General features: G+C 55.2%; 3 protein-coding genes across 3 annotated transcripts; 2 read left to right on the forward strand and 1 right to left on the reverse strand.

Moving 5' to 3' along the window:
* Positions 1-4029: 4029 nt before the first annotated feature.
* LTR77_000184 (uncharacterized protein) lies at positions 4030-6039 on the reverse strand (the record flags this gene model as incomplete). Its single annotated transcript, XM_064797451.1, has 2 exons — positions 4030-5946; positions 6010-6039. 2 exons carry the CDS (start codon positions 6037-6039, stop codon positions 4030-4032), a joined length of 1947 nt encoding a protein of 648 aa, XP_064663685.1.
* A 1974-nt stretch (positions 6040-8013) lies between these two features.
* Positions 8014-9522, forward strand: PDK2 ([Pyruvate dehydrogenase (acetyl-transferring)] kinase isozyme 2; the record flags this gene model as incomplete). The annotated part of the gene is made up of 4 exons (XM_064797452.1): positions 8014-8029; positions 8103-8350; positions 8407-9395; positions 9459-9522. The coding sequence occupies 4 exons, from the start codon at positions 8014-8016 to the stop codon at positions 9520-9522; spliced, it is 1317 nt and encodes a 438-aa protein (XP_064663686.1).
* A 1278-nt stretch (positions 9523-10800) lies between these two features.
* Positions 10801-13804, forward strand: GLK1 (glucokinase; the record flags this gene model as incomplete). The annotated part of the gene is made up of 3 exons (XM_064797453.1): positions 10801-11268; positions 11605-13651; positions 13710-13804. The coding sequence occupies 3 exons, from the start codon at positions 10801-10803 to the stop codon at positions 13802-13804; spliced, it is 2610 nt and encodes an 869-aa protein (XP_064663687.1).
* Positions 13805-14399: the final 595 nt, after the last annotated feature.

Consider the following 14399-nt stretch of genomic DNA (forward strand, 5'->3'; position numbering starts at 1 on the left):
CCGCAGAATCGTGGGACACCGTGAGCACAGAGCATATTGCGGATAGCTTCTAAGGCACAGTGGACCGACTGCCAGACCATCGATAGACTCCCCTCATCGTTGTCGGGCGTTGGACAGACGGCGGCGACGGCGGGCAGCTCTCGACCGGCGAACTTTCTGGCCCACCGGCCCTTTCGCTTCCGTGGGGTGTTGTTGTTCGGAGCCTGCTCGTTGCCAGTTAGTGCTGCACTCTTCTGCTCCTCCCGATCAAGCCTCTTGGCTCCCTCGAGCAGTCATTGAATAGCACCCCTTGAGCACCTGTTTTTGCCTCGCTCGAACATCGAGGCCAAGCATTTCGGAAAATCGTCTACAAGGCCCGTCCAAGATGGTTTCGACGACCGCTGCTCGCCATTGAGGTCCTCTTCGCTTTGTCCACTTGTGGCTCCGTTTGATGTGCTCCGTCATGTTGTCTCCGCTATGCACCAGTGTTCGCACGCCAGGTACTTCCATCCTTGATGGAGCGCGAGCGCTTCGATTGGCTGCTGGACTTCCATCGGATGCTGCGCTTCCTCTAGCTTTGCCAATGACAGCCTTGCACCGTACGTGACGATGTCTTTCCAAAGCGCAAGCGGCCAGTCTCAGTGGTAATCTTTCGGATGCCGCGCTACACCATTTTCCGGCGCTCACACTGCTGACACGCCACGCAGATCCCCTCCGCCATAAGGTGCAACAATCGGCCCACACGTGAGCGAATGACCCCAGCGAAGTTCTTAGAGACGACTAAATGCTACTGGAACACCCACAAAGGTGCCGGCACGAGTATGGGGGTACGTGGACGCACGAGAAGGAGACGATCAGGAGACCGCCCTCTCAGCCCGGTGGTCCGCGCTTAGAGTATGCAATTCGCGTTAACCGTCGCAAGGTACAGATGCGTGCGCCAGTCGTTGAATGCTGTTTGCGAAGCGTGGAAATTGAAGCTTGAACGCTCTTCTCCAAACGCTGTGAAGCAGAAGCAAGCAGAAGCACGCCGATCCATGGAGTACAGGATGATCGCGAGGTTACACATTGAGAAGAGCGCGTTCAGGATGGTCCTCTCCCCGCTTTTCCTTCCTTATCTTATAGCATCGCTCTTCAAAATCCGCCGCCTTCCCGCTGTTCCCGTGACTGTGGTATGATGATCCGAGGTTACCCATCGACGTGAGCGTTTCGAGGTGATCCTTTCCAAGCTTTTCCTACCGCATATTCCGGCGCCGCTCTTCCACCTCCGCCTCCTGATCGCTGTCTTCCAGCCTGGAGTGGCACCAGGTGAGGTTGCTCATCGATGGCAGCGACTTTGAGTATCCCTTTTCCAGCTTCTGTTTGATCACTTTTCAGCATCGCTCTCTCATCTCCGTCTCCTTGCTGCTGTCTCCTACTATCGTCGCATGCTTGCCCTTCCGAGTTTCTGTCTTTTTTCACTACAAATAAAAACATGAGCGTTATATTGGATACTCCCAGACTCAGTAAAGCTAAGGTACTGAGTCTATACTCGCCTGTAATATATTGGTCTACTTCCAAGATGAGAAAGTCCACAATAAATATCGTAACGAATATAAGAAAGTACTGATTCATTGCTTAAAGCCGGTTTTGGTAGGTATTTCGTGTTTGGAGCACCTATTTCACTTGGGAGAGCAGGCAGGAGGAATGTGAAGAGCTGGAGCAAAACGGTCGGATAATTGCGGCGAAGGGGTACGCCAAGCTTTCCGCTCGCCCAATCCTAGACCACTCCGTGTATAGAACCAGTCAATGCACGTGTGGAACGACGTTAACAAACGTATAGATTGTCCAATATCTTTTTAGTCGGCCTTCAGTCGCTCGCCGTGAACGCCAAAGAACCCTCGTCCATCAAGACACGACGCAGCAAATCCGTCTCCTGCAGTAGTTGTGCGTGTCCCAGAAACCCGGTCAGCCGGACCCAGTCTGCACTAACGTATACCAATGCCGCCGGGTTCACCTCGCCGGGTCGCCATTCTACGCAGTCGATGCCGGCCCGCCGTGCGGTCGTGACCAAGTTGTTGACGAAGTTGTTGACCAACGCATGGTACGGCACCACCACGATCGTCCACCCCCAGGCTCTCAATGCACGCGAGCGCCATGAAGAGTATACTCTTTCCACCACCTGTTGGGAGCACCGCGGCCAGAGCCGTACTCGACCCTCCCTACAGAATCCATCGTAATGCTTTCCCCTGCTCCTTCGACCGGAACGAGAATCCCGCAAACTGCAACACCTTCCGCACCGCCTTCCTCGTCTTCTCCTCCGCCTCCTCTTCGTTGCCTCGTTCTGTTCGACCCGGCTCCCCAGCTAGGGTCTCCTGCTCGCCACCTCTCGCCGCTTGCGGTGCCCCCGAACGCGCTGTTGTACGATCCTAGCCCGTGATACCGTTGTCTCGTCAAGCCGGAGCCATCCTTCGCTCCTCTTGCACCGTCTGCTGCTCGACGACCACGCTGTTGGTCCTCTCCTCTCTGCCTCTCTCCTGCCCCTTTCCATTGTCGTAGCTGCTAAGCTCGAAGAAGCTGTGCCACTTCTTGCTCAGCGGACGAAACGAATCGACCGTACGGCTACTGAGACGTTTGATGAGATCCAGCGAGACTCCACACCGGTTCGCTCCGACCTCGCCGCCTCTCCTGGCCGATATCTCCAGCGCATCGTCCGTGTCGACTCCCGGCTACTCGATTTCGGCGAGCTCTTCCGCATATCAATACGCGAAACCGTCCCCGACCACTCGACGACCGATGCTGATCGCCGTGTGTCGGTACTCATGCGTCATGTTCGGCAGGCTGTGGCTACGTCCAGAAGTGCCAGTAGTAGTGCCAGGCCGCAGGTCTGGTGCAACCATACTTACTCGGAGCACGAACATAGTCGTCTGGCTCTTCTCGTGTTACGTCGGGGCCGCGAAACAGCCTGCCGTCCGAAATGCGGTATGGGAACACCGTTGCAGTTGACATCGAAAGAGCTGTTTGCGTGTCTTCCGCCGTTACCAATTTCTCGAAGGCCGGTCCAAGCCTACAAGTCTCCTGAGGATGATCTGGTCTACCACAGTGACCACACCCAGCAACCTTTAGAGAGCGGCTGGGAAACTCCTCAACGGTGTTGACGCTCGGATCCTTGCACTGAGTTTCCGATCCAAGTTGGCCAGCATTCCAGAGTTCGACCTCCGTAGACTCCGCAGTAGGCTGCTGGCTGGGTTGGCGAGTCGGCGCAGGAGTCTTCTTTGGCCTCAGGTTTCTTGAAGAGCGAGCAGGCGAAACCTTGAAGTATGACTCAAGTGCATCTTTTGAGCAGCTGTTGCAAATAACAGTGAAGGTAGCCCATGTACAACCCCGTGATGTGCATGGTACGTTATTCTGCTGCTCGCGGGCCATATCGCACAGAGTGCCCTCGCTGTTTATGGGCAATTCTACGTCGCTGCCACATTTTGGGCAATGATTTCGGACTCGCTAGCACATTGCTGCAATGATCCTGACGGCGAAGTTCGTTCAGCATAGCCTTCCGATGCAGCTAGTTCGAGTTATGTCTCGAATGCTCCTGGCAAGGCAAACAAGCTGCATCGTGCGAATCATCGGTGACTCTGCAACGGAGCAAACCTGGCCGTGCGACTACAACCTCGTCGGCCTTGCCATCACTGTGGAAGCTTTCCCTTCTTTCGCCGATATGTAGGGAATGATTTTGATGTTGAACAAAGTGATACACAAATACTTGAAACAAGACTGAAGTGCTCATAGGGTTGCGGCAACAAAGTGCAAGGAAAACAACAGAATCTCCCAGGCATTACAAGCCGTCCGACTCGCGTGTGTCGGTCAACTCGTTGAAAGCATTTCCTGCTGGGCATGCACACTCACCAAGACAAGCTCGCCCGGAGTCTTGAGGTCCAGTTCAGCAAGTATCACGTCGAATGAAGGCAAATAGAAAGTCATATGAAGCTAGCTGCAGAAAGAAGAGAAAGGCAACAGTTCCAAGATGGCAAGAGAAGGGAATCAGGTACTGAGTACCGCCCAACCTACAAGCTTTCGTCATGTCGTCGATGGATTTCTGTCCTCCAGAACATCCAGCCGTGCATAGTTGTCGTGATCCGTCCGATCAAGTCCGGCAAGTATAGCTTGTATCCTCGCCTTGATGTTGGGCACGGCTGCGGTGATCCACAGTTCGCGCCCAAGCTCTCTACTGAAACCTTGGGCCTCAACATATCGCGTGTAGCTGTATAGAGAATATCGCAAGTCGGGTCGACGGAGACCGTCTTCTACGATTGCAGGTAGGATTTCCCAATTATCATCGTAATCAGACGCCTCAGATCCACTGTCATTCTCCGTCGAAAGAGTTTGACTGGCGGTCTCAGAAAACCTTAACGGAGAGGGACCTAGACCCTTTCCTATGGCTCCATATGTCGCTCGGGCTAGCTCGCTCAACGGAGGGGCAGAGCCGGGCTGGGAAGGCAACCCTGGTAATGGGAAGTTGAGAGGGTCGATATAGTGATCTTTGGCAGCTTTGTCGGGGTATCCTTTCTCTCGAGTATAGCGGAGCCACGATTCCAGACTCTCTGCAGAAGGCATTGGCGCCCGATAAAATGGTGGCACATCGTCAGACAGTTCAGTGCAGGTGAGCTTTGTCTTGGGAGGCGGCCGTACTTGTACCCAGAAGTGCCAGTAGTAGTGCCAGGCCTCTGTTCTCATGCAGCCATTCTTCTCCGCGTCCGCGACGTACTCGTGTGGATCCTCTTGCCATATGTTCGGATCACGGAACGGCTGACCGTCAAAGACGCTATGCGGAACAAGCTCTTCCCAAGAATCCACGAGAATCGATCGAGTGTTTTTCTCCTCGGTAAGCCGGTTCTGAGCTGCTTTGACACTGCAAGCCTCCCTCTTGTGTTCGTCGCTCCCGCAATAGCTGCATCTGATTGGATCTACAGACCAAGTCGGTGCCGGGAGACGTTCGCCCCAATAAGCAATCCAGAGATTTCTTATGTGTTTACCCGCCTGCCTCTCATACATATTTCTCCGCCGTTCTTCCTCTTCTTCCCCCTGTCTTCTCAGTCGTACATCTTCTTGACCTTTTCTCTTTTTGTTTGGCCGCTTATCCTTTGGTTTGTGGCTGCCTTTCTTGGGTCTGAGCTCCGGATGCGCATTCCAGCAATTAGAAAGTTGATGACCTATGTTGCCGCACGAGGCACACCTCATCTCGGTTTTGGCCTTTGGTCCAACAGGGGGACGTTTCCCATCAGCCAGATCGAGGTTGTCTAATCTCAATCGTGGGCTGCTCTCCTTCTGTGGAACGCTCGTCTTGTCCGTCTCGACTTTCGGACTTGGTGTCACGCGTGGCTTTTGGTGATCAGGGGGTAGGGTTTGCTGCTTCTCACTCTGCTGCAATTCCGCCGGCTCGTCGAACCAATCCTCTGGTACTTCGTCCAGACCTGATTGGTGACAGAGGAGCTCGCTTTCCGGCTCTCTTCTTTCGGCCGGCTCTTCAACCGTGGCAGGACTGTTTTCCTTGGCCTTACCTTTCGCACCCTTTCCCTTCGATGCATTGACCTTGAGGTTAAAGCCTTGGCTTTCGAGATGTGCCTGAAGACTCTTGAGGGCGGTCTCAGTAGGAACGGTGATCTTGTCGAGATATTCGTAATAGTTCTGGACCACTATGGGAATGCACTTATCCTGCTCTGCCGCTTTGAGGTAGTCTGGGAGAGACTCTTTAGGTATCTCTGGGTCTCGGAAGGTTACCAGTGTCTTGATGTTCCAAGGACGAGCAGGCGGTCGTTCCGGGGTGGAGCCGGACTTCTTCAGGCTGGCAGTCGGAGCGCTTTCTTGACGTGCACTCGAAGCCGCAGCAGCCGACTTAGCTTTGGCTGCATTTTGGGCGCAGACTTCGCTGCAAATGGCTGGATCCACCTCCCAATCACACTTCTTGTCAGCACAGCGCCGTATAGGCTTGCGAAGCTTAGCGCTATCACATAGCGAGCCCCTCCTCTCCCAAGACACATCCTTCTCGTGCTCACATACAGGGCAGGCAACACGGACACGGATGCACATCGGTACTGTGAGTCGAAAGAATTCAGCGGTGTGCTTCAGCTTATTAGCGATTCCGTGGAGGTACGTGGATCGTATACGTTCGTATTGGCGATCACTATTTGAATATGTGTATAAGTAATCGAATCTGCTGTGTGGGAGTCTGGTGATGATGTCGGGAATAGTAACTCCGAGCAGAGTAGTGTGAGTGTGAGTGGTTGTTGTTTGAAGGCTTGGGTGAGGGTAGGACGTAGGTATACATACTTGAAAAATGGTGTGGCAAGCAACTTGCACTAGGTATGACCGATCCTGACTCTAAGCATCAACGAGCCAGCTGCCCGTGCCGTAAGATCCATGGGCAAACACAAACCGCAATGTGCCACATCATACGTAGAACAAACATCGTGCTTCCTGTCAGGTCCGCTCGCCGAACCGGTTTAGCAGGTATTCGATATGGGGAATTGATATGGAGAAGAAACGCATAATTCGGAAGGGTTGCAAACACTGCGGTCAAGCGAACACCGTGAGTCGAGTTTTGATACTGTCGAGCCCACTAAATGAAAAGGAAAGGCGACATAATACGCGCAGAAGGCATCATCGAGCGAGCATCGCGTGAGTAAGATGGCTGCGGGCCTGACAGGGTCGGCCACTCTTCATGTACACGTGCCGGTGGTGTTGGCTCTTGATAGGGAGGAGTCGACTCTTCAGAGACAGGCGTGGGGACGTCTATGCCATCACCCTTTGCCCAGACGTGCCACCAGTACTGTCCTGCGGCCTCTGCGGGGTGGCCTTTCCGAACCGCGTCCTCGACGTAATGTTGCGCACTCTCGCACTGAGGATCCGGTCCTCGATGGTGCCGTCAGCCGTGTCGCGGAGAGCGCTGGGATCCTGTGTGAGCCGTGAGTCTGAGCGGGGACCGGCAGCAGTAAGCTCCAGCGGCATGTCGGCTTTTTAACTGGACTTTGTAGCTGGATCGTAAGAGCTTGTATATTGATGATGCCCGGACCCGTGAGCTCACTGCTCAGCACCGCGGCGGCAGGGTTGACGCTGCTTAGCTGGGTGTGGTCATTGCCAGTGATAGGTGTTGATTTAGGGCACTTAGCTCTGGGGTCTCCAAGATCGGTGTCCCCACGGTGGCAAGACTTGGACGTCTCATCGTCCTCGCGTTTCAGTTCGAGGAGCATTTGGCCCGTCGCTCGCGTCGTTTTGCTTTGCTGGTGCAGCCGCTGTCCATTATGGCTTCGAGCTGATGTTCCCATTTCAACGTGTCGCGATCAATCGCCTTCACGGCTCGCCACCAAGCAATTCAGTGCATGCCCAGGTGGTACAGTCCTCCGGCGTGTGGTCGTAAGTAGCATCGAGCATGCCATGAGGCCGCTAAAACAATCTCTCCGGCCCACCGGGGAGAAAAGAGCGTCTCCAACTTAGGCATCTCCGGCAGCTTCGCTGAGGATGTCAGTGACCTCGCGGTGCTGTTTAGAAGGACGCATGTTCAAGGAGCGATCAAGGAAGAGGTGTTGCGAACATCCGACGTCTCTGGGAAGGGCGTGGTTATTTGCACTTCACTCTGCCAAGCCTCTCGACACTGTCACATGCCAAACAACTTTGGTCAAACACAACGATCTACTGACGTTCATGTTGTTCAGACTGGCGGACCATGCACAGGTGGTGTTGTCACTGTCCGTCTCATCTGGCTTTGGCAAGACTCGTCCCATCTGCGGCATCTAGTCAGTGGAGTAATTGTTCTTCGACTTCCGACCTCAGCCGAATTCACCCGACCGTGTCCTAACTGCCTTTCCTCGCCAGCCTCGGCCCAATGCGGGACAGTCATTCTCGGACCTGGGGAAGAAGCTCCAGCGAGCAGCACATCAATTGGGGTCGTGTGAGACTGTTTGGAGTGTCACACACACACACAAGCCTTTCTTCTTACTCTGCGACAGACCACTCGTTTTGTTCTCCAACCCATCCAAAGGCCCAAGGGCCTGCTGAAGCTGCAAGATGTCGTGGAAGCTGGGTAAGCCATGACCGGACGAAACAGTCACACACAATCACATGAATCGATGCTAATGGTAAACCTCGTTATGTAGGACCGGAGCTCGCCTCCACCATAAAACACTTCAGTGCCTTCCCAGCGACTGGCGTGAGCCTGCGGCAGATGGTGCAGTTCGGCTCGAATCCATCCACTGGCACACTATTCCGAGCGTCGCAGTTCTTGTCAGAAGAGCTGCCCATACGGCTGGCTCACAGGGTACAAGAGCTTGGGGAGCTTCCAGATGGCTTGAACGAGATGCCTAGTATACAGCGGGTGCGGGACTGGTATGCACAGTCGTTCGAGGTGCGTTCGGTACAGACTCAGATCAGATGGGACGAGTGACTCATGTGAATATTCAGGAGATCACCGAGCTCCAGAAGCCCAGCCTGTCGAGCGAGGTTAGAGAACGACTTATGAAACCTGCAAAGGACAATGGACGAAGATCTCGCGTGCTGTCGGAAACCCACTCGAACCCCAGTGTCAAGCCCGGGCAGTACAAGTCTGGCGGCCACCAAGACAAAGACAACGAGAAAGCAGCAGCAGCAAAAGCGCGAAGATACTATGCAGCAACCGAAGACGGCAATGGAGACTGGCCTCCGGAGCTCAATGACTACAACACTAAATTCTCAAATACGCTGGATAAGATCAAGCGGCGGCACGACGGTGTAGTGACGACGATTGCGCAAGGTATTCTCGAGTACAAGCGCAAACGACAACGCATGCAGATCGACAACAGCATACAAGCGTTCCTGGATAGATTCTACATGTCACGAATAGGCATCCGGATGTTGATCGGACAGCATGTTGCTCTGACGGACCAACGGACACAATCAGACCCAAACTACGTCGGCATCATCTGCACCAAAACGAATGTGCGAGATCTGGCGCAAGAAGCGATCGAGAACGCACGATTCGTGTGTGAAGACCACTACGGCCTCTTTGATGCGCCCAAAGTACGACTAGTCTGCGACCCAAACCTGGAGTTCATGTACGTGCCCGGCCATCTCTCGCACATGCTGTTCGAGACGCTCAAGAACAGCTTACGAGCTGTGGTTGAGACGCACGGGCAGGATAAAGAGGAGTTCCCGACCACGGACGTGATTGTGAGTGAAGGGAGGGAAGATATCACAATAAAAGTGAGCGATGAGGGAGGCGGGATCCCGCGGAGCAGCATACCTCTGGTCTGGACGTACATGTACACCACCGTCGACCAGACGCCGAATCTGGATCCTGATTTCAATAAGAGTGATTTCAAGGCGCCGATGGCTGGGTTCGGGTATGGACTTCCGATATCGAGGTTGTATGCGAGATATTTCGGTGGGGACTTGAAGATGATCAGTATGGAGGGGTGAGTTGACCGATCCTCATAGCCGATATGTGGACAACATGTGCTGACATTGGTGGTAACTAGGTACGGCACAGACGTCTACCTCCACCTTAACCGCCTCTCCTCCTCCTCGGAGCCGCTCCAATGACAACGACCAGTCAATCGAGATGAATGGCTTCAGAACACACCAGCAGCGATCACAGCAGCAGCCGACCCGCGTTCATCTCAAGGATTGGCGCCCGTCGGGAGACAGCAACAAGTCGGGTCGAGCAAGTTTGGGGGCCTGGACAGGAGCGCCAGCCTCACGCTTGCGAGCAAGGGGATGCGGTTGAAGGGGGGCATGGGGGATTTGCGGAAGAGGGAGGTGAGTGCGCGGAGGCAGGTGGGGGACGCGGAGACGATGGTGAATAGTATGGATGAGAAGACGGGGAAGACGCCTTGGTGGCGGAATGTTGGGATGGAGGAGGGGTTGTGAAGGCGTCCTCGTGGTGGGTAGGATATGGCAACGCAATGCATGCGTGCACAGGATGGGGAGGTGTTGCTGGCGTAAGACAGGCTAGGGAAAGCACACCGCGGGTCGCCGGGTGCGGTATGTACACACGTATGCCCACGCAGGTAGAAAGCAATTCTGTGATCATGTCATCAACGCAATAATATTCCTCTCAGTCCCACCGTCCTCGTAATCATCGTGCGAAGTCTGTGGAGTGGTCGGCTGCACTGCGCCACCGACAACGACCAAGAACAACCAAGCCCCGCAAACACGCAACTAAGAAGGCGTCCGCGTTTCAGAATAGATGATCGACACTTTTGAGGAGACGAAGCAGGTCTTCGCACTCTTTCACGACCTCCCTTCTTTCGATACTGTGATCAGAGTCGCGTGAGAGAGCACATTCGCTACATACCGGTTTCGACATACGGGGACAGCAGTTGGGCGAGGCAGAAGCGCATTCCTCACCAACGTACGACCAGCCACCGCGGTTTGCGATATACCTGTGCGGCAGTCTACGTCGAGAAGAACACAATCGCTAGAAACGGGACTACAACACCATGTCGCCCTCACTGCTGCGACCGCGCGATATAGGCGATGACATATCGAACACAGCCAACACCTTCTCCAGGTATCAAACCCAAACATTGACAGCTGAGACATTCGCTAATCTCTTGCCCCTCTGTCCGTAGCTGGGACTCCTGCATGAGCGAGGCCTACTGCAAATGGCCAGTCATCGTCGGCATAATCATCGGCAGCCTCATCGTCATCTCAGTCATCTGGTGCTGCGCGCGCTGCCTCTGCTGCGGCATGGAATGCTGCTGCGGTATCTGCTCTTGCTGCAACAGATGCTGTCCCTCCCCCAGACGAAAGAACGATGGATATCAACAAGCCCCGCCCTCGCAACCGTACGGACAATACCAGAGCCCCGCGCAGCCGATGATGTACGGAGGAGCCGGGTACGGGTATCGAGGCCCGCAGACAGCGACGTTCGATGCGCCGACGAAGGACGGGAAGTACAACGAAGACGCGCTGCCTGCGATGCCGAGCTGGGACCAGGCGCATAGCAGACACGTGCACAACGAGGAGGACGTGGAGATGGAGAAGATGGACCAGTATTCCGCGCAGCAGGAGTCGCTGCTGAACAAGCAGCGGGATAGCGGAGGGCGGTGTTACGGGCAAAGCGCACTGCAGGATACTGCTGGCGATCTGGGCGCGATGCAGGCGGGGCCTTATCACGACTACAATGCGCATCAGCAGTTCGTGACGTCGCCTACTACTTCGACGACAGGGCCGGGCTCGATGTACCCGCCTACGTATCACACGCGGCCGGCGTCGTCGGTGTATACGGAGCAGCCTCATGCGCCGAGTGTGGCGCCGAGCTATCATACTTCTGCGCCTGGCGTGGTAAGTCCGGTGCAGCAGCAGGGCGGGCCTTATGGTGGGATTGGGAGGAAGCCTGTGCAGGGGAGTTGGAGGGATGTTTGAACTGCTTGAACCGCTGGACGGGGACTTTGTTGCATAGCGTTGGCGTTGCTGGGTTGGGAGGAAATGATGAGATGAGATGGACTGAAGCCGAAGCTGTATGATAGCATTGCATGATCGGACGAGGCGATTGGGCTGAGCAAGAACGAAAGTGACGCTCATGATTATTGAGAATGTCCCACGCGTCTATCAGAGCCATCTCCTACTATCAGAAACGCCTCCTTGATCTTGTGTTGCATCGAACGAAAAAATGATCAGATCCAGACATTCGATCCGGGCCACGAGCTTGCACGAGGCACTCCACAACCCAACCCCGCACTTCCCAGATGGCTGGATTGGATCACCAACACCATCTTTCGATCTCGCCCAAGCTCAACCAGCGCTCTTCAGCTGCTATTGCTACAGCTCCCCTTCCATCTCTCCTCCAAGCTGGCATACCGCAATCGTTCCAAGTCTCTACCAAACCTTACCCAGCACAGCGAAGGCCTCAAAAGACCAGACGAAGAGCTCCCTTTCCTCCAAGACCTCCGAGGCGGCCGGAAGCAGAGGGCACGCGAGTGGCTTCGACGCCAAACCCTCCCTTCCCCCACCGCTGCTCTCCCGGGCCTGCTCCTCGTCCTCGCCCTCTTCCTCGTCCAACTCCTCCTCCCACATCTCCAAAACCTCTTCTTCTCGCGCCCGCCTCTCCCACCGCCCTCCTGCCCTTCACCGACCTACAACCCCTTCATCCAAGACCTCTACTGCCGCGTCCCCTCCCAACACACCAGCTCCTCCTGGTTCAGCAAATCCCCGCGCAGCATGGCTCTCGCCTCCGCAGCCGAGCGGGTCGCCGCGGAATTCGAGTACAGCAAGGAAGATGTGAACCGCGGCGTGCAAGCCTTTATCCAGCAAATGGACGAAGGGCTAGGCAAGAAAGGCGCAACGATGAGCCAGATCCCGACGTACGTGACTGCGGTGCCTAATGGGACGGAGAAAGGGCTGTACATGGCTGTGGATTTGGGAGGGACGAATTTTAGGGTCTGCAGTATTCAGTTGCATGGGAATAGCACGTTCAGCTTGACGCAGAGCAAAGTCGCGATTCCGAAGGAGCTGATGGTGGCGAAGACGAGTCATGAGTTGTTCTCGTTTCTGGCGAAGCAGATTGAGTTGTTTTTGAAGGTGCATCATGAGGATCATTATCAGAGTCATGCGGAGAGGAGGGCGAGCTATATTGGGTTCGGCGCGGCGAGGGATGAGCAGGTGTTTAGTCTTGGGTTTACCTTCTCGTTTCCTGTGCAGCAGTATGGGATTAACAAGGGGACGCTGATTCGGTGGACGAAGGGGTTTGATATTGGGGATACGATTGGGAAGGACGTTTGTGCGCTGCTGCAAAAGGAGATTGATGCTCTTGGTCTACCGGTTAGGGTGGCTGCGCTGGTGAATGATACTGTCGGCACACTCATGGCTCGGTCGTACACCAGCCCTGGCAAGGAGGGTACACTTCTTGGTGCGATCTTCGGCACAGGCACGAACGGCGCTTACGTCGAGAAGCTGGACAAGATCACCAAGCTCAAGGCTCAGGCTAGTGAAGCCGGCGACATCGACGACAGCACCGGCCAGATGATCGTCAACACCGAATGGGGCAGCTTCGACAACCACATGAGCGTGCTGCCCGACACATCCTACGACCAAGGCCTCGATCGTGATTCCGTCAACCCCGGCATCCAGATGTTCGAGAAGCGCGTCAGCGGGATGTTCTTAGGCGAAATCCTCCGGCGCGCCCTCATCGACCTGGTCAACGATCCCACCGTACCGCTCTTCTCAGACGACGACTCCAGCCGCAACGACATCGCGAGCACCACCACCATTGCCCCCGACTCGTCCCTATACAAGCAATGGGGTCTCGACACGTCCTTCCTCTCCATCACCTCCGGCGACACCGCCTCCGGCCTCAAAACGACCCGCCAAACCCTCGACCACGACTACGGCGTCTCCGCCCCTAGCGCCGAAGACGCCGAAGCCGTCCGTCTCATCGCCGCCGCCATCGGCAAGCGCGCTGCTCGCCTGTCCGCCGTCGCCATCGCCGCTGTCGTCATCACGACGAACAGCCTGGAAACCAGCGCGCCGGACGGGATTGTGGATGTCGGTGTTGATGGCAGTTTAGTCGAGTTCTACCCCAATTTCGAAGAGTACATCCGCGAGGCGCTGAGGGAGGTGCCACAGATTGGGCCGCAGGGGGAGAAGAGGATACGGATTGGGATTGCGAAGGATGGGAGCGGGGTGGGGGCGGCGTTGATTGCGCTGGTGGCGGATCGGAAGATGAAGGGTATCTCATTCTCCCTTTCCTCACTACCTAAATACGGACACGAGCTAATTATGTGCAGGCACGCCGGAATTGACCAGAGGAGGAGGGTCGTTTGGTGACTTGCTGTCGACCTTCTTTGAGGGACTGAACCGGACGATACGCATGAGGGTGTAAGGGCATTCCAGGTCTGAGCAGATGGGGTTCTTGGTGTATCTAGGCGTGCAAAACTGTGCATTGATGCGAACATAGCAGCAATGGCGTTGGTTGGAGCATCAAGAAGAAGCATCTCCATCACATGACCATCTGGTTGAATCTCGATGCATACCGCACAGACGACAGCCGCCACCCGATGTGGCTCGATCCGATCGCCGCCACACGTGTCCTCTCCCACTTTACTCGCTCCATCATCCAACAACAACACGCAAAAGACCAGATCAAAACACTCCTTTCATGAAGTTGCACCCGAGGCAGAATGCACCGTCGTTACTTTGTGGCGTAGCTCACTGCCACCATCGTCATGATGAGCTCAGTCCTAAGGACAAGCGTCCAGAACGACGTCCAACCTCCACTATCCCGGTCATTGCTGTAGCTGTAGAGTGCTGTGATTGGGTCTCACATGTCAGCAGGTGACTCCACGTGTGGACGAACTGCTGTGAGGAAGGCCTAGAGGGGTACTAGCTCACTTCACTAGGTAATAAGCTTGTGAATAGGCAGTGACGTACCGCGCATGCATGTGAAGTGGGGGTGTTTATAAGAAGTGTTTGCTCTT

Source organism: Saxophila tyrrhenica (genome assembly GCF_035928015.1).
Source record: "Saxophila tyrrhenica strain CCFEE 5935 chromosome Unknown scaffold_1, whole genome shotgun sequence".
NCBI lineage: Eukaryota > Fungi > Ascomycota > Dothideomycetes > Mycosphaerellales > Extremaceae > Saxophila > Saxophila tyrrhenica.